This window comes from Acomys minous (assembly GCF_964271855.1).
Source record: "Acomys minous genome assembly, chromosome: 12".
Classification (NCBI taxonomy): Eukaryota; Metazoa; Chordata; class Mammalia; order Rodentia; family Muridae; genus Acomys; species Acomys minous.
The window spans coordinates 73,621,395-73,646,884 of record NC_140493.1 but is presented as its reverse complement, the minus strand read 5'-3'; the positions used below and the strand labels follow the sequence as shown (position 1 = coordinate 73,646,884).

Below are 25,490 nucleotides of genomic sequence, written 5' to 3'. Positions count from 1 at the left end.
TGTCTATTCCTTCACGGTTATTACTTCCAGGTTTCTGCCCTCAGTCTTTGCTCTAGCTTCCCTCAAAGAGGGACTGTGGCCAGTAAGTGTAAACTGAAATAAACCCTTTCCTCTGCTAAATTGCTTTTGTCCACAGCGTTTATCACAGTGACAGAAAGCAAACTAAACAATGTTAAAACAGCAAATGCACAACCAAGATAGGCAATCGAAAAGAGGGATTCTCAGTGAACCTTAAAGATGTATCGTCCTACTCCTAAATACTATATGAAGATGCAGAGGCAACCCATGTCTTGGTTATAAGCAAAGACAATCTAGAGAAGCTTATGCTGCCTTTTAAGAAGCCATCCCAACATAGACATGGAGGTGTATATTTGTTAGCCTGGAATTGGGAGGCTGAGGCATCAGGATTGTTCAGACCTGGCCTATATAGTGAATTAGAGACCAGCCTGAGCTACTTAAGGAGGCGGGTAGAGAGAGATGGGGCGGGGGAGAACGAGAATGAATGAATTCTGTTTCAGTGTAGTCACATGACTAGGAGGATTGGCATAACACATGCAGCCAATACAAGTAGCCACACCTCCAGTTGTTGTAAGGAAAGCAAGGCCCACCTAAGGTGGGTGCAAGAAGAAAAGACAGAATAGGGAAGAAGCACTATTCAAACAGACTGAAGAAGTGCCCAAATATTAAAGAGATTTTAGGATATTTAAAATTTTCAAGAGAATTATAACAGTAGTCAATGGCTTTTTAAAATGCTTGTTTTGTGTACTAGGCACATTTTAAAGGCATTCCATATGTTTAAGTTACTGAAACTGGCAGACATGAGAAACACTATCTTACCTCATTCTGTGTAGATGGGGAGACAAAGGTGCTACAAACATTGTCTTTAGTAAATTGTGCTGGGAAAACTGGATATCCACTTGTAGGAGACTGTCTCCCATCCATAGCAAATCAACTCAAAGTAGATCAAAGACCTCCATAGAAGAGCCAAATATTTGAAAGTAGGCTAAATACTACAAGACCTAAGGCTAAGGAGATGGCTCATAGACAAAGTGAAAACTGAATCTGATCCTCAGCACCAATGTAAAGCTGATTGTGCACATCGGTAACCAGTGCTGCGGTCAGGACACTGGACAGGAAGTGTGCTAGAGAGCCATTCTGGATAACGCCTCAAGCTCCGGGTTCACAAACTTCATTCCATTAGTCTTTTAACATTTTTAGCTTTTCTATTATTCTTAATTGTGTGTGCATGCGTGTGTGTGTGTGTGTGTGTGTGTGTGTGTGTGTGTGTGTGTTTCTGTCTGTGCATTTTTTGTGTATGAATCTGTGCACCTAAGTGCAGATGCATGAGGAAGCCAGAGGCAGTGGAACCTTTAGAACTGGAGTTACAGACATTTGTGAGCAACCATGTGGGTGCTGGGAATTGAACTCCGGTTCTCTGGAAGAATAGTACATGCTTTTAACTGCTGGGCCATCTCTCCAGCCTTTGATAATGATTTTATTTTATGTGTATGGGTGTTTGGTCTACTTGTATATCTGTACACTGTTGCATGCCTGGTACCCATGAAGGGCAGATGCAGGCACTGAATCATCTAGAACTGGAGTTAAAAATGGTTGTAATCCTAGCCAGGCAGTGGTGGCAAACGCCTTTAATCCCAGCACTCGGGAGGCAGATGCAGGCGGATCTCTGTGAGTTCGAGACCAGCCTGGTCTACAAAGCAAGTCCAGGACAGCCAAGGCTACACAGAGAAACCCTGTCTCAGAAAAAAAAAAAAAAGCTTGTAATCCTTCATGTGGGTGCTGAGAATTGAACCTGGACCATGTAAAAGAGCAGCCAGTGCTCTTAAGTAATAAGCCCTCTCTCTAGTACTTAAGAGACTTTAATTTTAAAAATAAAAATATTGGAGAAAGCAATAGAGGAAGATACCTGAGTTCAACCTCTGACTTCTGTACATACACGTACTCGTGTGTGCACACACATCAAAAAAGGAAAATACGTAAGACGTAAGCATAGACAATGACATTCTAAACAGAAATCTAAACAAGCCTTAGAAAATAATAGCAAAAATTGACAAATAGTAAGACATAAAATTTAAAAGGTGATATGCAGCAGAGGAAAAAACAGAGAAGAGACAGCCTGAGAGAATGTGTGTCTTTGCTAACTATCCGTCAGACAGATCAATATCCAGAGTATATTTTAAAACAAAACCGTCAAAAATGCCAAATAAAATCATGTCATCCCACCCCAGTCTCATAGCTGACTTCAAGGAAACAAACTAAAATAGTGAGAATGCAGGTGGAGAAGGAACACTCACACATTGTATGAGAGTAGAAATTAGTACAGACTTTTAGGGGAGTCAGCATGGAGTTTTCTCAAGAAACATATAATTTAGCCACACACACCTACGTGTATATGCTGAGGAATCAGCAATATTGACAGTAAACATGTTAGGAAATCAGCCTAGGTGCCCATCAACAGGTGGATACATATAGAACATGTAAGGATATGCAGTGGGTTAGTATTCAACACAGAACATCACATGTCATTTTCGGGAAATTAGATGGAACTGTAGATGATTGTGTTGAGTGAAATAACCCACAATCAGAGAAGTGTTTCTGTCTTCTCACATCTGTGGAATCCTGGGGTGAGAAAAAAATATGAAAGTAGTAAGAAAACTAGAAGAAGAAAAAGGAGATGAGGGAGGGGGCTGAGGGAAGGCAACGGGAAGGTGAACTCATCAGCACACGCTGTATTCAACATGAAAGTGTTGCAGTGAAACCAGTTATTCAATATGACTAATACATGTTAATTAAAATGTTATAAATTAGGAAGCACCAGTAAATTACTCTGTAACCTGACTGAGAATGAGTAATATCTCAGTAAAATTCAGATTCAGTACTAGAGAAAAAATGACTTTTAGCTACATGTTAGTGTTGCGTAGGGTATGGGGGAGCTCACGGTGCAGGCAGATGTTTAGATGCTCCTCCTCCTGCCGTGTGTGACTCCCTTAAATGTCTGCTGAGGCTCGTGACTGCTTCCAACAAAGCAGACTATGGTAGACATGGAGGAATGTCTCTTTGAGGTTGTGACATGTGACTTCTGTCTTATACTTGTGACATAACCTATGGTGTAAGTGATTTGTGACAGACTCAAGTGGCAAGGAGCTGTTTAGCTGTTGAAATGCAATCCATTCTCATGTGATGACCTAACACTGCTTAATTTTTCCTAGTTTTAAGAGTTTATCCAAAGCCTGGTGTGGTGGCGCATGCCTTTAACAGCACTTGGGAGGCAGAGGCAGGTGGATTACTGTGAGTTCAAGGTCAGCCTGGTCTACACAGCGCGTCCAAGACAGCCAAGGCTACACAGAGAAACCCTGTCTCAAAAAAAAAAAACCAAAAAATAAAAAAAGACTTTATCCAAAGATCCATTTGAAGTCCTTTGAAGAGAGTCCTAGTAGTCATAAGCGCTGTCAGTTTTGGTCTTCCTCACTGTGCCACTAAGGCCTCCAGAGCAGTGCTGAGAACCCATGATGGAAGCATCCTTGTCTTTTTGTCTTTAATGAGAATGCTTCCAAGGTCATCTACTTGCAAATGATAATTGCTATAAAATTCCAGTGAGTAGCCTTCCAAAGATTAAGGAAGTCTTTTTTCATTCCCAGTTAAGTAAGAATTGTCATCATGAAGAAGTGTTTTAGTGAAGAAATTTTCTTTTTCATCCATCAGACTAATGAAATTCACATCTTGTAGCAGTTGGCTGAAATGTTGTTGGGAAGTTTTTCCATTAAGATGATGATACCATTTTCTCCATCCTTTGATTCGTGCCCTTTTCTTCCTTTACTCAGGTACAAGATGCTCTCTGAGTTCACCTGGCCTAACCATGACCTTCCATCAGACAAAGAGGCTGTCAAGAAACTCATAGAACGATGTGGCTTTCAGGATGACGTAGCTTATGGGAAGACCAAAATTTTCATTCGAACACCCCGTACGCTGTTCACCTTGGAAGAGCACCGTGCCCAGATGCTTGTCAGAGTTGTCCTCTTCCTACAAAAGGTAACTTCATGTCTTATAGACAAGAAGGTCTCTATACACTCAAAACTTTACTAAATATGTGCATGTGCGTGTGTGTGTGTGTGTGTGCGTATGTGTGTGTGTGTGTGTGTGTGTGTGTGTGTGTGTTTAAGCATCACACACTTCTGTGAAGAAGTTCAGGGTCAGAGCATATCTCTATATGTAATTGGTATAAGTACTGCCAGGTTTCTATTCAGAGCAGCTACCAATTTGCACAAGCACTACCTATTGGTTGTCTATATGAGCGTGACTGTGCCCATGTCCACACCAGTATGATATTGCCCCTACATTTTACCAGACTAATCAGACCAGTGGCATTTCATTGTTATTTTATGTTCTACTTACCTGATTACTGTTGAACTTGAGTGTGTCAATAATTGGGTTTTTTTGGGGGGGTTGGGGGGTTTCCTATGAATTGCCTACTTATATTTTTGTAATATTTTTATTCTTTGAGAATTCCATACAATGCATTTTCAGTTCTCACACACACACACACACACACACACACACACACACACACACACACACACACACCATCATTAACTTCTCTCCTTACCACCCTTTCTACCCCCATCCCCACCAACCTTGCCTTTGAACTTTGAGATTTTTTTTTTCTTACCCTATCAAGTCCGGTTTGTGTTGCCTAGTCTTAGCCTACACTGATGTGTGGTCAGCTTATCAGGCCACATCACTGAAGGAAACTGACTCCCCTTCTCCTGGTAGTTATCAGACGCTAACAGCTCCTCAGCTAGTGGTGGGATTACATATCCACTTTCCTCAGTACCAAAATTTTGTTTGGGTAGAGTTTGCAAAGGTCTTCTTCATGATGTCACATGTTCAGTTCATATGTACATCTATCTTATTAGGTCTGGAAAACACTGTTTCCTTGAGATTGTCAACAACTTCTGGTTCTCACAATCTTTGGGCCACCTCCGCTACAAAGATTCCTGAACCTTGGGGGGAGTGGTGTGATGTGAATGGCTGATTTAGGGACAAGCATTCCACAGTCTTTTGTTTTCTATATAGCGACCAGTTGGGAGTCTCCGTGTTAATTTTCATCTACTGCAGGGACTCTTTTTTTTTTTTTTTTTTAAGTGAGGACTGAGAGATACTCTACCTAAGGGCATAGCAGTAAGTCATTAGGAATCAATTCAATACTGTGTCTGTTTAGCAGAATAATAGTACTGGGCTTTCCCCTAGGTCCTATGACCTATTTATCCAGAGGTTCTTGGTTCCTTAATTAGTGCCAGCTATGGGTCCCATCTCATAGACCAGGCCTTTGATCAAACAGACAGTTGTTTGAGTACTGCCATAACATTCATAACTATTCATAAACAGTCTTGTCTCGTCTTGTCTTGTCAGGCCAGGCATTATTATAGCTTGCGTGGTTCACAGCTTGATAAGATTGATACTTACCCTTTCCTCTGGCATCATGCTTAGCACTTCCAGCCTGTAGAAAGCTAGCACCCGCTTGATGTCTCCATATTCTCTGAGTCAAGCACATAGTGTCCTCAGCAATAGGGTCGTACTGTTAAGTTCTGGGGGATAGCCAGGGAGCTGGCACTAGCTTGTAATGCTTGGGAATCTATGTGACCCCAATGGCCAACAAAGAGTTAACTTATTCCTAGTACTGAGGTTTTTATTTGCTAGAATGAAGTGTCTGTTTAGGGCATTATTCCTTCTATTGGAATGTAATCCCAATAAATCTCTTTATATATGTATAATTATACATTTCATGAAGCTTCTATGTTGTAGGTCTCTTGTTCGTTTTTCTTCAAGTTGGTGTCTTCTTGATAATGAGTAAGAATTCCTTGAATATTCTTAACATTACCTTGTATGCACTTTAGACATGATAAATATATCCTCCTATTTTATAGGCATTCAAATGAAATGTATCCATATGTGCTTTGTTGAACAAAATCAGTTTTGACGCAGATTCCTCAATTTTGCTTTTTGGCTTCTGAATTTCATTTGAAAAGAATTCCTTGTTTATAAGTCACAAAAGTATTATATTTTTCTCCCAAGAATTAGATGGATTTCTGTCTTATGTTTAGGTCTTTAATTATTTTGGACTCCATCAATTAAATGGTTTCACGTAGGGATCCAGTTTGGTTTTCTTTCATAATGGCTAGCCAGCCTTCTCCTCATGAGGTAAGCCCACTATGGACCACCACACGGACACTCTGAAAGCCAAAAGGAAAGGCTTTATTGCTGGCCTGTGACTACAGGGAGAACTTGCTCAAATCATGCGGCCCCAAGATTTACAGCATATTGTCTTTTATGCATTAAAACCACATCCTGGTTGTCACATTTCAGTTAGTAAGAAGCAGAACTACAGAAGCTGAAAGGCAAGCTTAGTTCATTTAGGGACTTTCCCGGTTGTGGCCATCATGCTGGGTTTTAAGGTCAGAATGTTGCCTCTAACATGGTGTCAGTTGTGCTAAGGTCTTGGGGGCCCATTACATCCTCGTACCACTTCCTGCATGGTATCTTCCTTTTCCTTTGATATTTGGAGCTACTTATAACTCGTGGTGAGTATGGTGTTTTCCCTGGTGCCTCTGTTCTGTTCCAGTTTTTCTATTTGTCTGCTTTTGCATTAATGCTACACAGCTTTTACTGCAGTATGTCTTAGTACCCAGCTCCTTAAATTGTGAATTATAACCCATATGTGATTACGTAACTAAATGTGAAGGGTGCAAAAACTTTGGTAACAGTAAAAGGCTTTTGAAGATGCAGTGACCAGAAATTACTTCAGAATCAAACACATAATGAATCGGAGGTGTTTGAGGCAGGGCTCACCCATGGTACATTGTGAAATTTACTGCAGCCTTGATTCTGAACACATGGCATGCCCACTTTGCAATGTGTAAGCCAGCACCAACCAATGCTGCCTGAAACACTTTAAATTGTAGTCCGTGTTATAGTGCATGCAAGTTTGCTGCTCTTACAGAAACACAGTTAAATTACAGAAAACAAAGATAATGTTTTCATACTGTCACTTTTCAGCTTTTCAAAATTAGTGTATCCTTAGATTGTACTCTATTAGGATGTTTGGTCTTAAAATTTGCTGTTTGGATGGCTGACTTGAGTTTTCTTTTCTTTTCTTTTTTTAAATGTTAATGTTGGGTGTGATGGCAATGCCTTTAATCCCAGCACTTAGGAGGCAGAATATGGAGGAACTCTTAAGTTTCAGGACAGAAACTTTGTCTTGAAAAACAACAACAAAAACTAAAAAATGAACTTTGGCCCCTAAGTGCATTTCATTAGTATGCAAATTTCCTTTCATCTTTAATAATGATAAAATTATATGTATTCCAATGGGTTGTTTTAAAATAAAATTCCTTATTGTTTATTATTATTCCCAATGTTTGATCTGTAAACCTGTTTTGCATATATACTTAGTAGGTACCTAAAACTCTCAGGTTTCACAGTAGGAAAGGTTGAAGAGATGCTGTCTTGATGCCCTATTGGATAAGCCCACCTTGTGTGCTTTTTAACTGAGATGCATTGGACCACGTACAGACCCTTTGCCACAATACAAATTTTAATGTGTGTAATAAGTTCATTAAATACAACAGCAACTTTTACTAGGATTACTTTGAATTTACAGAATCTCTTAAAAGAATTAACATTTGTGCAGTATTAAGTTATCTTATTATGAGTGCAAAATAGGTTTAACTCTTCACTGGCCTTTAGACCAAAAGAGGACTTAGGATTTTCGATTAAGCCATAGATACCTTACTATTTTTGTTGCTAGTATGAATTTGTTATATTTTCTACATAGTAATGTTGTGCTGAGAATAATATTTGCTAATGTTGGTTTTTCTGCATCAAGAATCATTTGGTTTACCTCTAACCAAAGGTCTAGAGGAGCTGAGAAGGGAATTTGTCATTACCCACAAGACTAAGAGCAAAAGGCAGGCATTGTCAGTGTGTCTGGATTGTTCAACAGCTCTGCCTTTATCTGCAACAGCAACAAAGGAGCTCCAGTCACAGCAAGGAACTGTACCTTCAGGTGGAGGTGGGAGTGGGGGAACCCATTCCCTCCCACTGCTAACTTGTCCTTTGCTGTGTCCTAAGCTTTAGTCTAAAACTTTTGTGAAGACTAAATACGTGTGATCCAATGGTTAAACAAAGCACTTAGTAGCATACCTAGCATTTGATTCATAATCGGTATGTAGGAACTAGAGTAAAGGAAGGAGAGAACATGAAAAGGGATCTTCCGCTCTCTTGCCTCCCCCTGCACACATGTGTATATACAACAAGGCACATAAGGCACTCTTTATAAATGGATTAAGACAGTTCTGAACTCCAGTCCTAAAATGATCATAGGAGGAGGTAGCTTATAGGAGGTGGGTAAAGAAAGCAGGGTGAGGTGGTGCGCGCCTTTAATCCCAGCACTCGGGAGGCAGAGGCAGGCGGATCTCTGTGAGTTTGAGGCCAGCCTGGTCTACAAAGTGAGTCTAGGACAGCCAAGGCTACACAGAGAAACCCCATCTAGAAGGAGAAGGAGGAGGAAGAGGAGGGAAGGAAGGAAGGAAGGAAGGAAGAAAGAAAGAAAAGAAAAGAAAGAAACCTTTCTTAATTCATATTTGTGACTAGTTTTCCTGGGTAAATGATTGCATCTTATGCAGACATTAAAAATTATCTCTTCTCTTACAGTTGCCAGGGCATTTCTAAGTGTTGGTCTCCATTCACTTTGCCTGGAATGCAAAATAACTTTTAAACTAGACTACGAAATTCTGTTTAATCCTCAATTTCTTTGTACATTTTGAACATTGCCTTTGCGTTTTCTATTCCCCCACCCGCTTCTTATGAACGATTGTGAACTTGGATCTTTATTTTTCAAAGCTTTGAATTGTCTTCATGCCACTCCCAGATCTTCAAGTCCTTCCCCTGGATCCTCAGCGCTCCTCTTTGAGGGCTTTGCGGTGGTGTTGGTTGGACTGGTTGGTTGGTTAGTTGGTTGGACTGGTTGGTTGGTTAGTTGGTTGGACTGGTTGGTTGGTTAGTTGGTTGGACTGGTTGGTTGGTTAGTTGGTTGGACTGGTTGGTTGGTTGGTTAGTTGGTTGGACTGGTTGGTTGGTTAGTTCGTTTCTTGGTTTAGTATCTTTGAAGCAGGATCCGACTATGTAGTTCGGGCTTGAGTTTATCATGGCCACCTGCTTCAACCTTCCCAGTCCCAGTTATCTGTTATGATTTCTGTTGTTAATTTTGTTGTCGTCTTTTAGATCTGATACTGTATTTGATCTGTCTGTTGGAAGAGTCTAATTGATATTGAGGTTAGTCTGCTGCGGTTTACTTCCTTAAAAGCCATCTGGAAGGGACGTTTATACGAGCATAACTCAACAATTTCCTTGAGATTTTGTGTTTTCTTTAGTTTGTTTTTGTGTTTTGCTTGACATGGGTTTAGTATGTAGGCCAAGCTAACTTCATACTCAGTTTTGCAGAACATTGGTATTATAGGCATATGCCACCTTGACAGTTCACTTTCTCTTGTTCTTTATGATGTTTTTTTGTGTTTGGGGGAGTTGTTGTTTTTGTTTGTTTGGTTGTTTTTTTTTTTAATCTGTTGTGGTCATTTTTATCAGTTTTGGTCATTTTTTCCCTAGAAAATCATCCAAGTTTTTAAGACTTGAACAAATTTTTCTTAAGAATATTCTCATTTTTTTGTCTGTAGCCATTCCCTCTTATGCTCACTTTGTTTTTCTTGTCAGCTTTAGTGATGCATTTTATTATGTTTCCCCAAAAGACCATATCTCCAATTTACTTATTCTGTAATTTTCTTACTTTTAATTTACTAATTGTATATTTTATGTTGTCAAATCTTTTTTTAACATGAAGAGCAGAAGTGAGAGTATCTTTCCCTAATTTTTTTCACATGTGTTAATGAGGAACTATGGAATTTGTTCTGGGATTTGCTTTTCCTGTATACAGGACTAGCTACTCTACTATTGGTGTGTGTGTGTGTGTGTGTGTGTGTGTGTGTGTGTGTGTGTGTGTGTGTTTCCTTTTGTTCCTAGTAGTTAGCTTTGTTTTTCTGTTTGTTTGGGTTTTTTGTTTGTTTGTTTTGGAAGTGCATATCTGTAATCTCAGCACTTGGAAGACAGAGGTAGGAGGATCACAAATTTGAGGCAAGCCTGGGCTACATAATGAGTTTCAGGCAAACCTGAGCTGAATAGGAAGACCCTGTGTGCAAAAAAAAAATGTAGCTTGGTGCTTACCTAATCTGTACAAGGCTCTAGTTTCAACCTCCAACGTGCACACAAAAACACTGGGGGCCAGTGGGATGGCGTATGGCTCATGTATGACCACCTGAGTTCAACCCAGGGGTAGAGGAAGAGAACTCCCATGGGTAGTCAGTCCTCTGACCTCCACTCGCATGCCATGGTATGTGCATCCACATACATATGCATACAAGTACAACAAAATAAGTAATTTAAATTTTTTAAATCATTTTTTATTTTTAAGATTACTTCCAGGCAATGTATGTTTTATATGTATGTTATTTCACTTTCTAATTTTATGATTTTTACTTCTACTATTGCTCAAGATCACATTAAGGATTTACTGGCATTTATCATACCATATTAAATTAATAACATTGCCATCATCTGATACCTGGTCTTTGACCATCTCCAGTTGGCTGAAGTCCATGTCTTTACAGATGGCCAGGGTCAGCTGGGCTTGCTGAGAGTAGAGGGTACCACTGTACATCAAAGCACAGTCCACATGCTGTGGGCCATGGCTCCTTGCAGCCTGGCACATACTGTGATATCAGTTTAGAATTTTGTTCAAGTATATTTTTTTTAACTTGCTATAGCACGTTAGTTATAAGTGTTTTTACAGAACAGCTTTTTGTATTTTAAAATCATGTCTCAAAGGTGGCCAGTGTATCTATCACAAGGCTCGCCCTTGTCGGCTTGTCTTGGTTAACGGTTAAACTTTACCTGTGTGTTCTAGCATTTATTTGTCAATTGCATGTTGTGTTTTGCATTCTTATTGCTAGGTTATAATAAAGCCCCCATCACAAGAATGATCTTGTGAAGAATTGAGGGTGGCTCATTAACAGTAGGCTTATAATGAAGACTGTGAGTTCTGAAGCTGAGAGGAATATAGCTGTTAATTATAAGGGGCCTCTGAGATTTGTACATAGAACTGAGTAAACTAAGCACAAGACAGACTGTGAACAGAATCATCCCCAACTGGGACTTGTTGGTTGTGCAGCCCATTTGGCCCTTCCCTTCAGGTTTTTGTTTGTTTGTTTGTTTGTTTGTTTGACTGTGAAGCTTTGTCAAGTGAGGCAGGAAGCCATGAGGGCTCCCTCTCATCTGTGGGAAGCCACCCACATTTGTTGTTTCTCAGGCTAAAAGCAAAATCATTATTTCTGGGGGAAAAAATTACTTTTATTCTTAAACAAACCAAAAAGCTTCTTAAGATGGTATCTGGCTAATGGATGCACTTTCTGTTCCTTTATATACTACTTGTTCTTTTAAGAACCTGTGAACACGTCTATTTGGAAACTAAGGGAACTAAAGCTACAGAATGGTTAAGTAATGATGAGTGCTGAATGCAGTAACCTCACACACACACACTTGCGCGAACACACGCACATGCTCACACACACACACTAACACATGCACAATCACACACATACGTTCACACACAAACACACACTCACATACACACACATACACACACACACACACTCACATGTGTGCTGTACCTGCTCAGTAGTGCTATCATTCAGGATGCTCTGCTGTGAGGGAGAACAGGAAAGTTGGTAAAGCCAGCCACCTTTACAAAGGTCATGATGAGGGAGCCAATGGAGTTGGCAGAATTCCTTTGTCAAATAACCTTACTAGACATCCAGCAACGTCTGAGTCGTCCACTGTCCATGGCCTGAAATATGTCTTAAACACACATGGAGAAAAGTGCTGGTGCTGGGAGCATGAGTCAGCCCCTGCATGAGCAGTATGAAGCATGGGTCATGAGTGCTGTATTCTGAGCTGGGATTCTCCGAAAGAGAACTGCGCTCACTGAACTGACCTATGAGCCATGGCTGGGATGGAAAGGATGTGGATCCCAGCTGACAGAGCACGGGCTGAATTACAGGAAGGCTGTGCATCACTGTGCAGTTCTGTTGCCTGTGTCCTCTGCTGTGTTCACAAGGAAGTGCATGCTCACCAATACACTGCCTGACCTTGCCTGAGTGTTGAAAGTGCCACGCAGCGTTGATAGGGTAGTAGCTTCTAACTATGTCTGTAGTATTTTTTAACGGGTCTCAAATGTGGATTTGTTCATTATTTCGGACTAGGGGTATGAATATTAGTAAGGCCAGCTTCCACCCACAAGAAGCTCAACACAAAAGAAACGTGAGGCCCAGGGTCAGTAGTAACTACCAGAGGGACTCAGGAAAGGATCCTGTCCAAGCTGTGGAGAAGAGTCTTTGTGGGGGAGGGAGGTGTTTTACAAAAGTTTGCCAAATTCTTACCTTTTCTAGATCTATTTTTTACTTGAAAATGTATTTCTACTTATACAGTAGAAGAGAGGCTTTGGAAAAGACCAGATATTAAAGAAGGCAAGGGGTGTGTGGACAGGAAAGCAGAGGAAGAGTTATCTAGAAGAGGAAGGGACCAGCAAGAAGGGTTAAGGGAACTAAAAAAGGACAGTGGGAGCCAGGCAGTAGTGATGCACGCCTTTAATCCCAGCACTCAGGAGGCAGAGGCAGGTGGATCGCTGAGTATGAGGCCAGCCTGGTCTACAGAGTAAGTTTCAGGACAGCCAGGGCTACACAGAGAAACTTTGTCTTGAAAAATCAAAAACAAGCAAACAAACAAGAAAGGACAGTGGGGAAGGCATAAATAAGAACAGTGTGTGTGTGTACGTTGTTATATAAAGACTCAGTTTTTTTGGTGGGGGGGGCAGGGGGGGTTGTTCATTTGTTTAAGTCAGGGATCTTATAAAGCCAAGACTGGCCTCAAACTCACTAGGATTGTTCTGAACTGTGACCTTTTCTGCCTGTACATCTAGAGTGCTGGGGTGACAGACTTGTATTATAACACCCAGAAAAAAAAAACAACAACATTCCTTTGTTTGCTAATTGTCTCAGTTAGTTCTCCGTCGCTGTGAAGAGATACCATGACCAAGGCAACCTATAAAAGAGAGCGTTTAGTTTAGAACTCCTGACTCCAGAGGCCTAGAGTTCATGACCCTCATGAAGAGGGGAGTGTGGAAGCAGATGGGCGGGCAGGGCAGAGTCCTGGAGCAGCACCTGAGTTTATATCCTGATCCACAAGCATGAGGCAGAGACGGGGGAAGGGGTATCTGAGGATGGTGTGGACTTTTGAGCCTCAAAGCCCACCACCAGTGACACACTTCCCTCACAAGGCCGTAGCCCTTCACAGTTCCACCAACTGGGGACAAAGTCTTTAAACATGTGAGCCCATAAGAGCCATTCTCATTCAAATAACCTTCATAAAAAGACATCTTTTTTAAAAAGAAGGCACATCTACAGTGAGGACAGATCTTACTCTGTGGTGTACCGACAATTTGTACAGGTGGAGCTCATTATAGCTGGATCATTGATGCTGAAGTAAACTAACTGATGCAAAGGTTCATGGGTAAAAAAACATCTTGTGACAAATATAAGTACGAAATCTTGCACAAAAATACTCAAACTTTTTTTTCTTATAACAAACATGGACTAGTTTTTGGAATGCCTAAAATAACCCTTCCCATGTTGCAAGAAAGCGCTTGCCCTCCATCCACATATCCAGGTGGGTGATACGCCAGCACTGCCGCGAGGGCAGCCTTAAACTTGGCCTCACCCTCAGTCTTTTGGCCGGCATGCAAGTGTTCACTAACAAGGTGTAAAGAGCTGGCTCATGACGTCCTTCCAAAGCACCTGGGCCAACACACCCCTTTTCTGCCAAGGCTGCTCATTAATAACTAACTGCTGGTTGAAGCTGGCAGCCTCATTTAGTTGCACATTTTGGGGAGTTGGGGGAAGGGATTTATTTTGTTCTATTCTGCCTTTGTCATGGCTTAAAGCGTTTGTTGCGTGCAATCTCCTGTGCATAGTTTTTAGCGGCTTGATTTGGTTTTGGGTGTTTGGTTTGGTTTTTGGTTTATTTTGGAGGTAGCTTTTTAAAAACATTTTTATTTATTTATTTTATGCATATAAGTGCTGTACCTGTATGTCAAAAGAGGGCATCAGATCACACCATATGGGTTCTGGGAATTGAACTCAGGACCTCTGGAAGAGCAGACAGTGCTCTTAACTGCTGAGCCATCTCTCCAGCACCTGGAGGTACCTTTTGTTTTCCACCCAGCCTAATAGTGTCTTGTTCTTTGGGTTTGGTTTTTGTTTGGTTTTTGAGAGTTATACTATGTAGCCCAGGCTGGCCTGCACTCAACCCTCCTGCATTAGCTTCCCCAATGCCAGGGTTACAGACAGTACACCTCTATGCTGCCTTACCACATCACCTTAAGATTTTCTGTAGGGTAGTATAGTGACTTATCTACTTAACCTTCATAGTCCTTTGTGCTGTTTTACTATTTGAACATTTCCATATAGCTGGGAATGGCGGGGCACACCTTTAATCCCAAGTAGTCAGGAGGCAGAGGAGGGCAGATCTCTCTGAGTCTAAGGCTACCCAGAATTCCAAGCCACCTAAGGCTGAAAAACAAAAGTTTCAGTTTACATGTTTACTTTAATAATAGTCAGTTTGCTTTTCAGTTTTCATCATGTCACAGAGGCTGCAGTTAGCATTCTTGTGCATATTCTCTTACCTTCAGGTAAACCTGCTCTGTGTAAAGGCTGCTTCCGTTGACTACCCCAGAGAGCTCATCTTATAAACTTCTACATATTGCAGGAGCATGCAGACAAGGATCCAGTTACCTATAAGAATGTTGATGTCACCAGGTGGCGGTGGCACATGCCTTTAATCCCAGCACTCAGGAGGGCAGAGGCAGGAGGATCTCTGTGAGTTCAAAGTCAGCCTGGTCTATAGAGTGAGTTCCAGGACAGCCAAGGCTACAGAAAAACCCTGGATCTAACAGACAGACAGACAGACAGACAGACAGACAGACAAACAGACAGACAAAAAGAATGTTGATGCCATCACATACCATAATGGTCTCTAGAATACTCAGCTGTACACTTGTGAAGGAGTGAGAATTTTTAAAGCAAACAGCCTACTTCTATTCTATTGTTTTGTTCTTAAAGATCCCTTAAGAGGATTTCAGCAATGTCCAGGGTTGCCCTGGAACACGCTTTGAGAACCGCTGCTTCAAAGCATACACTCAGGCTAGAAATGCTGCATTGCAGGATGCAAGCATTTTTAAGTACATTAAAGATTACCCAGTCGCTTTTCTTTGGCGTTTTCTGCTGCATACGTCAGGCTAGGGGACCCAGGAGCCTCTGGGGATGCTTCTGTCTTCACCTCCCATCTCTGCACAGGAGTGCTGGCCTTTACTTTCCTTCAAGCTCGGCTGTAGCTGTTATAGATAAGTAGGGCTGTCAGCTAGGTTCTTGCCATATTCCATGGAAAGAATAAGAGAAAAGTGGCGTGGCTGGCTTTGAAGTTTTAAATAGATCTGTATCAGAGGGGAAACAGAGTGGCCAATTAAGAACCTGGTATTGCCCTCCGTAGAACTAATGATGAACCTCAGCCACATAGCTGAGATGAGAGGAAATTACCAAACCATGAGAGTTGGTATGAAGTTGATATGAAACAGAAACGAGGGGCTCCTATTCTTCCAAGTTGGGGTGATAGCTAGCTAATGTCAAGCATGCCTGAGATAGAGAAGGAGCAGTCGCTGGCATGTATTTCCAGGATGTTAGTGTGGGCATGGTGTGTTCCAGGTATGTATGAGACGTTCAGGCAGAAATGGCTGGCACACACTTGGTAATGGAAGGGAAGAAACAAAGTAGCATTTTTGTATTGTTTTGTTTTGTTTTCATTTTTTATTTTTGAGACATGGTTTCTCTGTGTAGCCCTGGCTGTCCTGAAACTCACTCTGATAGACCAGGCTGGCCTCAAATTGATCCGCCTGCCTCTGCCCCCTGAGAGCTGGGATTAAAGGTGTGTACCACCACCACCTGGCCAGCAATTTTCAAATACAGAGTCACCAGTGTGTTAAGGTAGACTGGGATAAGCATGTGATACAGGGAAACAAAATCCAAGGCAGAGTTGTCCAGAAAGAAAGTGTGTTGGACATGTATTAATAAGACTTGGAAACAAGAACACTTTGGGAAAGTGTTTATGTTCTTAACGAAGAAATCAAGGCATATAAACATCTTCTGAGACATGTAGGAGATTCCGGTTACTGAATACGAAGCCTTATCTGCATATTACCCAACTGTGCTATTAGAATAATATTGTTGTGTGCAAGTCATTGATCTTACAATTCTGAAGAAAATTCCTGAGATTTATGATGTAAGCCAACAACTGATCCATTTAAGTATGTGCCCACATCTGCACCTTGACAAATGATAGCCTTTTAGAAAAATAAAAATGCTTCAGCAAAAATTTAACATTGAAGCCACAAGGCATTCTTCCCTTCCTCCCTCAGCACCCACCTTCGCCTCCTCCCACCCAACTGGTGAATAAAATGCTAAAAGCCTATTTGGAAAATAATGATGACTTGTCAAAATCAATTTGTCTCATGCTTATCTCCTCCTAGACGCAGCCATTGTCATCTGTTGCCCTTCCCCAGCCCACTTCCCCCACTGCCGATACCCAGGCCCATTCCCCCACATTGGATGCAGATGATTTGCTCTCCAGAAAGAGCAGCAAACCCGTTGCCTAGGTGATAGCTCATTACTACGGCAACCAATTTGGTGCATCAGTATGAATCCCAATTTTAAATTGTAATTATGCCAAGATGTGTACATATGCTTCAGATTTACTTAAAAGAAATCTATTCCCGGTTGGAAGGAAAATGTTTCCTGTGTTAGATGAAAGGAGGAGGAAAACCTTCCTTTTCTTCTCTCAGGCTAAATACACCTTTCAATTGAGTCTCCACCATGTCAGGAAAACAGCTTGCTTTGTTTTTTCCCCCTCACCACTTTTGTTTTAACTGAAGATGTTCCCTTTCTCAGACACTTCTCTCCTGAGACCTGTCACTCATAGCCCAACAGCTGTTGTCTCCATGACAACAGTGTCTGGCCTCTATAGGTAGTACCAGGGAAAGGGGGAGGGAGGCGGAAACATGGCTGCATTTCTCATTGTTCTTTTCTTTGTTAATTGCTACACGCTGAAGAGATTGACTTTTTGTAAAGCATTTATCAGTAAAAGGAAAGGGGTTTAGTGAATAGATGTTTACACTCAATTACAATATTCGCACTACCCTATATTCAGAGGAGCAAGCTCGTGAATAAGAAGCGTACAATCACAAATGTAGCTGGAAAAGTGCACAGACACGCGAAACAAAAGCCACCGAGTTGCAGCTGAGCAATTTATTTTTGCTCCTTCCCTAACAGAAATGATTGTTCTAAAGAAACAAAGGGCATATTTGGGTGCAAAGAGTATTTATTTTAGTTACCTGCCTTATTAAAAATGCCTACTAAATCATGTAATCCTTGCAACTCATTAAGGTTCCCCATTACTGAAGCTGCCGGGAAGCACAGGACTTTATGCTCAGCTGCAGAAGCCATCTTTAGTCTGGGCATTCTAACACACTTACCCCATCTCCTGCCTACACCTCTGTCCCACTGCTTGGCTGGCTGCTCTGAGTCTTGTGAAGATCAGAATTTTTTTTTTTTTTTGTAATGGCTGTTCGTCACTTAGCAAAAAATAACTGCCACTAAGTAAGGAATTTTTAGGGGTTTGGTTGGTTTGGGGTGGTGGGTTGTGTGTGGTGTGCTGGGGATGGAACCCATGGCCTCAATATTTGCAAGGCAAACGTCTTAGCATTGAGCCATGTCCCTAGTGCAATCCCTAGCATATTTAATTTTTTGCATATTTCATTAACCTAAGAAAATCGAACTGTTTAACAAGGTAAATGTATAGTAAGATATATGTGACTTAAGTATGAGCACTGCAATGTTGAGGTACTTTTTTTCCCCCTTTCTCTTGCTTAGCAAATGTATGAAACTACTACCAAGTGAAATATTGCCAGTGTGGCTGAATGGTGAGCTCCAGGTTCAGTTAGACTCTCAAAGAATAAGGTAGAAATAGAGGAAGACGGTCAGTGTCAACCGTCAGCCTTCACATGCACGAGCACACCTATGCCTGCCCGTTTACAGGCATATTTGTATACAGACATGTACACGTGCATACATCATACACATATTAGCTGCTAAGAACTTTCCAGGGGATAATTTAATAGTATGGTTTTTTTAATCTAAAAAAAAAAAATGTTTGCCTCTATTCTAGCTGCTATACTTCTAGTATGTAAAAGACTAAGAAAATTCTTTAAAATGTATGTAAATTTTATTTGTAAAAAATTTTCTTATAACATTTCCTATGAAAGTGGAAATGTTTAAATGTTAAGACAGTAGTTGTATATACATCAGTGCAACAAAAAGTTATGCAGTTATTAACAGTAACCATGTAAAAAATTAAGAACATCAAAATGTCATGATCGATGGCAGGTAAAAATAAATACAATACAGCAAGATGCTGAGTATGATTTCCTCTTAACCATGTTGTTCATTCTGGAACGATCTACTTATATACTCATCATAATGAAGAGAACTAATGACTCATTTGGGGCAAGGCTTTATTTATAAGTAAAAAAATAAGAGTACTTTTAATTAGTAGTTTTGTTGGAATATATTAATGTTGTCAAACAACCATTGTCTGTCCAAATTTAGTAGAGTAATGAAAATATGTTTTGTTTAAGAAAATCTAATTATATCGGGTATTGTGGTTCACACCTTTAATCCCAGCACGTAGGAGACAGAAGCGAATGAATCTCTGTAAGTTTGAGGCCAGCCTGGTCTACAAAGTGAGTTCCAGGCCAACAAAGACTACATGGTGAGACCTTGCCTCAAAAAAAAAGGAAGGAAGGAAGATAAATCAAATTGTAAATTAAGATGTTTGCTTAGGATATTGCATTTAAATTAGAATATTGACTGTAGAGTTGTGAAATAATATATTAACTCAGGACAGTCAGCTATCCTAAATGGTTTTATCTTGTGTTTGTGTGCGTAGGAAATGAACTATTTGCAAAAAAGAAGTTGATGAATATTCTTGGAGAACTAAGACATAATCAAGCATTTATCACTTAAATTCACTTATGAAGACAAAGTTGTGAGTTTATTGAGCTTCAAATGAACAGGTTATAAATAGAAACAACATATAGTTGTAAACTTATCATTTTGTCCTAACTTTTTAATTAACATTTTTATTAAAATTAATGCTTTTTAACTTTTAATTAAAGATAACATCAGCCCAGTCATTGTACAGCTCTCTCTTACTCACAGTTTTAAAACTCAAAGTCATATTTTATGCACTGTGCATGGGTGTTCTCATATGAAAACCAGCAACAACATGGAGTGACCACCCAGGTTTCTTGACTCTTGTCTGCACAACACCGTAATCTGAATTTCAATGACGTTATTCATCTATTCATAAACCTTTCAATCTCCCAAAGCTTAAAGGCAGAGCCTTCCAACATCTCACTCAGCCAGACGCATCTCCTCTTGCCATGGACTGACATTGTTTCACTTTACTGACCCTGCAGACATACCTGCATCACCACCGTGCTTTTACCCATGCTGCCTGCCTTGTTCTCAGTGTTCTTCAGATGATGCTTGTCCCCTACCATAGTCCTCCCAGTGAAAGCATCTCAATAGCCATCTTTACGTCTCTCCACTGGTTGTCGCCTGTGGAGCTAAGATAGTGAATTCAGTAGAAGGAAGGGCTCATGGGCCTGGTTGGATGAGACACATCTGTCATGGGGGTGGGTAGGGCACAGGGAATCTGCTACTGTAACTGTGTGTTGTGAGTTATAAGTAGGACTGATTCAAGGTCATTTCTGTAGAGCTGACGCTTGCTTGAATGAGTGGGCGGGAAGTACACATCTTAGGGATTGTATGACCCCTGGGAGTGTCCTGCCGGGGTGAATGCCCCCTAAAGTATGCCGTGGAAAGTCAGGGAAGAGTAGCTCTTCTCAGCTATGTGATGTACAAGCTTAAAAAAACGCTTGTTGTGTTTTATAATTCCTGTACTCTTAAACACTCCTTAAGGTGTTTAAACCTTAAGCCACCTGTTAGCTGTGTGCATTTGTCTCATGTCTTCAGCTAGGTTAGCAGTAGTTGAGGGAATGGCACCCTGCTGTGCGGCCGGGTTCTGCGCAAGGCCACCAGCACAGTGCAGTCTGTCCCTCGCTGAGAGCACAGGTGCTACTGAGTACTTGCGAGCTCTTTGTGTGCGTTCAGCTAAGACCCCTCAACAATGCCAAGCGGATGGAGTAACCAGTATGTGTAAGAATTGTTCTCAACTGAGAAAAGACGTGTTAAAGTGTTCGTTCTCCCTGTGCTGAAGAGTCACGAACTTCGTGCTGATCTCTGGCCTCCACCGCAGCTCTTCCTAGCCACAGATGGTTCTTCACTTTAGTCTACCATAAGGCACTGGGCTCCTGCCTCAGCTCCACAGAACAGCATGTTTAGATCATGTGTAGCTCGGTGTTCTCGTCTGTAAAAGGGAAATAGGAGCGTGAGTTACAAGTATTCAGTGAGTTAATATGTTCCACATAGCTTAAGTGCTCTGTAAGTACTCTGTTTTCTATTATTGCTTATACTAATGCCTCTGATTTGGATTTGCATCACCTTATTGCCATAACTTTTCTGTGTAACCATGGGAATTAGTGCTTAGGACCGCTGAAAATGATTGTTATAAATGTGGCAGCTTAAAACAGCAGCCATGTATTCTTTCACAGTTCGGGGAGAAAGTTGTAATTCAGTATACTGAGTCAAAACAAGCTGTTAGCAAGACAATGTTTCCTCCAAAGGTGGTGAAGGAAATGAGTCTCCTGCCTCTCCTAGCTTCTGATAACTACCCATTCTGTGGCTGTGGGTACGCACTCCAATCTCTATGCTTGCTGTCTTCCCTCACGGAAACAGTGCTGGCTTCTTGTCAATTATGTGACTGTATCTAGGGTGCAACCAGATAATCCAGGATATTCGACATGTGTTAAAAAGTCTTAATCATATAAACTCTTGGAAAGTTTATTGCCATGTAAGATGTGTACAATATTAATGTCAACCATCTCTTAAAAGGTCAGCCAATAAATATTGTTCTATAATTTCCTTGGTCAGAAACATCTTGACTGAAATATGTCACCTGGGTCAATATTTTCTTTTGTGCTTTTTAGCAAACCAGCTGTCTTTAATCTGTTTACCTAGGAAAGAATTTACAGAATAGTTTTCATCTGTAAAGTCACATGTGGGTTCTTTGCTACTCTGGAACTCAGTCTAGCAAAATTAGAGGGAAAGGCCTAAGGACATTTATTTCTCTTAAAAGTGAGTTGAATCTACTAAATAAACAGTGTCTGCTCTTTCGGCCCTCTGCAGTCTGCAGTGTGGAGAATATTTGTGTATATCTATGGAACAGGTGAATAAAATTGAGGTATTTTCAGTTCCATGTGCCTCCTAAATAAAGAACAGAAAATAAGTTACTATAAACTGACACAATAGAAACTGCCCTACATGGTGTTGTTTTGTGAAGAAATGGCATTTTCCCACCAAGAATGTGCCGTCCAATTTCCTGTCCGCCACATTATATGAAGCAAAAAAAGATAAAGGAGAGAAATTATCATTGCACATACTGAATTCCTTTACATGGTCTCCTCTGAGATTCTCTCATTCCAACTGGTTTAAGAATCTTGACTTCCTTCACCTTTGCAAGCATCCAGTAAAGATGAAAATGATGCAGGGGTGCAGAAGCCACCAGGTCTGCAAACTCTCCCCCGACCCAGACTGACAGGATTCAAGGATTAGGAAGAAGACATTTCTAGAATCCGTTATTCAGCCTTCTGCACTTCCCTAGAACTTAGTGCGTGTAACAGAGTGTTTCTTGCTTGTCTCTGGTGTCTGACCAGTCTCACCGACATACAGGTTGGTGTCATGTGTGGCTCATTTTTTTGAAGTTAGTAGATTCTAGGGCCATGCTCTTTTCATAGAGGAGCCCAAGAAGACAAGACTGACTTAAGCATGTTTCAAGGTCTTTGGATCATGTTGTGGACATCCCATTGTCCAAAAGCAGATCACATCAACAGGGCTATTCATGAAGGACAGGAAGGAAGAAGTCAGTGCTTGCTGGGCCCTATCATAGGATACTTGAAGATAATGGTGACTTAAGGCTAAGTCAGCAACAGACATTATACTTAGTGAAAGTATAGTTTTCCCTGGCTCTTATTGGGTGGTTAAAGAGCTATTTCTGTCACAGCCTTTGGTCTAACCAAATAAGTATCTTCTCAAACGAGAAGAGTTGTAAAGCCCTGTTCCATGATTTTTAAAGTTTAGAGGCTACATCTCCATAAGCATGGAAACTCTTAAGGTTCCCTGGGCCACCTGTCGCTGCAGTGTCGTGACTCTCAAGAGTCCATGGCCCTGGAAAATCAAGGACTTTCTGTCCCTTTGGAAGGGCAGACACCTGCCAGGTCACCTTTCCAGAGGGGAGTGACATGGAACCTCCCACAGCTGCGCTCATCAAGCTAGGGCTTCGTTCATGGCCACGTCTGCCGAAAGCACTGGAGAGCAGCTCATGCACTCTAACCCAAAGATGGCTTCTCTTTTGGAATCAGAGTTTTAGAGTAAGTTGAATTTAATATAACTTTTTAACTTTATAAACTCATCTTTAAAAACTTGGAGATTTAAAAAAAAAAAACTCTACAATCCTATATATGAGAAAAGAATAAATAAATAAATTTTCAATTATACCATCCTAACTGTAGACGTTAATTGAGCCATATAACTTTAGGTCTGGTCAGTAACTTTGGCATGTGATGTGGTGGTGTTAGATATAGATTTTTGTTAATTTCAGAACCAGTGTAGACCTAGTAAGTAATGTTTGTTTGTTTTGGCTTTATAGAATTCCTTTCTCACACACACACACGCTCCGACCCTTCTTCTCTTCATTCAAGTGTTAAAAGGAACTGTTTTTCTCACAGGCCAGTGAAGGCAGGAGCAATACACAGTAGAGCTCATGGGCTTTTTCCTCAGTCAGTTCACTTCCAAAGAGCGAATAGGAGTGCATTTTCCTTAGTCACTTGATGAATGGCACAGGATGCTGAATTTTGTAAAAAAATTTTTAAAAATTAAAATCCTAAAACTGAAATGAACAGAAAAACAGGCACTTAATTTAAAATATCTGTGTTTTATTCCAGAGACCAGCTTAAGATAAAGATTTTTCATGAAATCCTTTCGCTGTGAAAGGAATGCTCACCGAAGCCCAGAGTTTTCCGTTTATTGGCTCTCTCGGTGGCCATTGTCTGTCAGAGTTGATGCTTACCCATGCTAGACATGATGTTTTTCATGCCCTAGAGCATGCTGCTAGGCTGCTGTACAACTGTGGCCATCAGCATTGCTCTTGAAGTTCTCTACTGCTTAAAAAGGTGACTGCTGCTCGGTCCCGAACATTTCTGACTGGCTTGGCTCTTCCTCATGGCTGTGTGACAGGATGAATTCTTCCTTCCAGGTTCTGATAACCTCACAATTACTGGGCCCTCCTTGCAGGTCAAACTCCCGTAAGGCCTTTTCTCAGACAAGCACCTCTCCGGTATAATAAATACACTTGTTTTATTCAGGCCAACAATGATTAACTTAATATATGTATTGAACCACCAATTGCTCTTTGGAAATGCAACCATAAATAAAGTAGAAATAGACCTTTGTCTTTGTGGAACACACATGCTAGTCAAGGAGTGAAACAAAACGCGTGAATAAAGAAATAACCCCCAAAGTATGTAACCCTGTGGAGGACGGCCCCTCAGGACCAGGATGCATGTCGCCAGGGCAGTCTGCAAGGATCTCTCTGAGGAGGCGCGCAGAATAGCAGGATCTGACTTAGGATTAGATCAGAGAGGAAGGGGACTAAAGGAAAGAGCCTGCAAGGAAAGAGAGACCGTTCAAAGGCCTTTCATGCAGCACCCTGGCTGCGCCTGCACTCCACCACCTTGCACGTACCCGTTTCTTCAAGGCTCGGTGCAGCAGGGTTTATCCCTGTGCAAGGTGCAGTTGGAGCTTGGGTTTAAGTTTAGATTTCTGTGAGGACACCTGAGGGCAGCTATGAGAGAGTTCCATGAAATATTCATCACAAGCAGTTGAGGGGGGAAGACCAAAACGGGAGGTAGATTTTGAAGATCCTAAAATATTTCTTTGGAGTATCTACAGAAGTAGCTATAGGGAGTTTAGTGCTGGCGTTTATTGGAAAGACTGTCTGAACTTGAGATTGGCGTTCCTGACTCTGCATGAAACTACTGGCCTGGCTGGTGATGACTGTGGCAGCCTCTCCACTGTAGCTTGTCTCTTCTGTAATCAAATAATTGCATTAGGTGGGTCCACAGATCTGTGTATCTGTTTCGATCACTTCACCTTCCCTGTTTATTTCTCAGTGACTTCTGTGCCTGTTTCACATATATTGTTTTACATACATTCCTCATGAAGATTGGATATTAACCCTTCTTAGTGCCTGACCAGAAGGGAGATGGTTAGCATCCTGCCCACTCACACAGCAGTGGGTCCTCTTCTAATATGTCCATCATCTGTAGCTGGCAACTACAAATTTGTGTTCCAAAGAATCTAAAGCCTTTGTGGGCATTCCACGTTCTTAAATTATGGGCATACCACCTTCTTGTTCCATCTGGCGCCCTCTTGTGGCTGCAAGGTGGTAGCTAGCCTTTTCAGCAACCTAGCTTAGTGTTTCCAGGGGAGAGGCACTGCTCAATCCTTGGACAGTTTCAGAAGCCACAGAGGTGGTCTGTAGAGTGCATACTCCAGACTGCCATTCGTGGGGGTGAATGTGAGGTAAGAGCGCTGCCCATGCATCCTCTCATCTCCTCGTAGCTTACATCTTAAGAAAAAAAAAACAAAATCGTTTTATGGACACATACTTGATTTTAGACCAGGAACAGCATTTCTAAATATAGCAGCAACCAAAGACTTAAGAAGGCCAGATGTTGACAGCTGTTCCTGCCCAAACACTTACAGCTCTTAATTATCAAAACATATCACTTAACAACCATTCCTGTTGAGTTGCAGAAACAGAAAATGGCAGTTCAGACTGGCATAGGGAATACCACCTTCTTGTTCCATCTGGCGCCCTCTTGTGGCTGCAAGGTGGTAGCTAGCCTTTTCAGCAACCCAGCTTAGTGTTTCCAGGGGAGAGGCACTGCTCAATCCTTGGACAGTTTCAGAAGCCACAGAGGTGGTGTTCCATTTTGTTATGATTTTTCTACAGAAACACCAAGT

General features: G+C 41.3%; 1 protein-coding gene across 3 annotated transcripts in view; it reads left to right on the top strand.

Moving 5' to 3' along the window:
• The window catches only part of MYO1D (myosin ID), a 303,283-nt gene that overhangs the window by 137,942 nt on the left and 139,851 nt on the right, over positions 1 to 25,490 (top strand). For all 3 annotated transcript variants that reach the window (XM_084750418.1, XM_084750417.1, XM_084750419.1), the window contains one exon: positions 3,840 to 4,047. In XM_084750418.1, the coding sequence (XP_084606544.1) occupies positions 3,840 to 4,047 (208 nt within the window). The remainder of the gene's footprint in view (positions 1 to 3,839; positions 4,048 to 25,490) is intronic.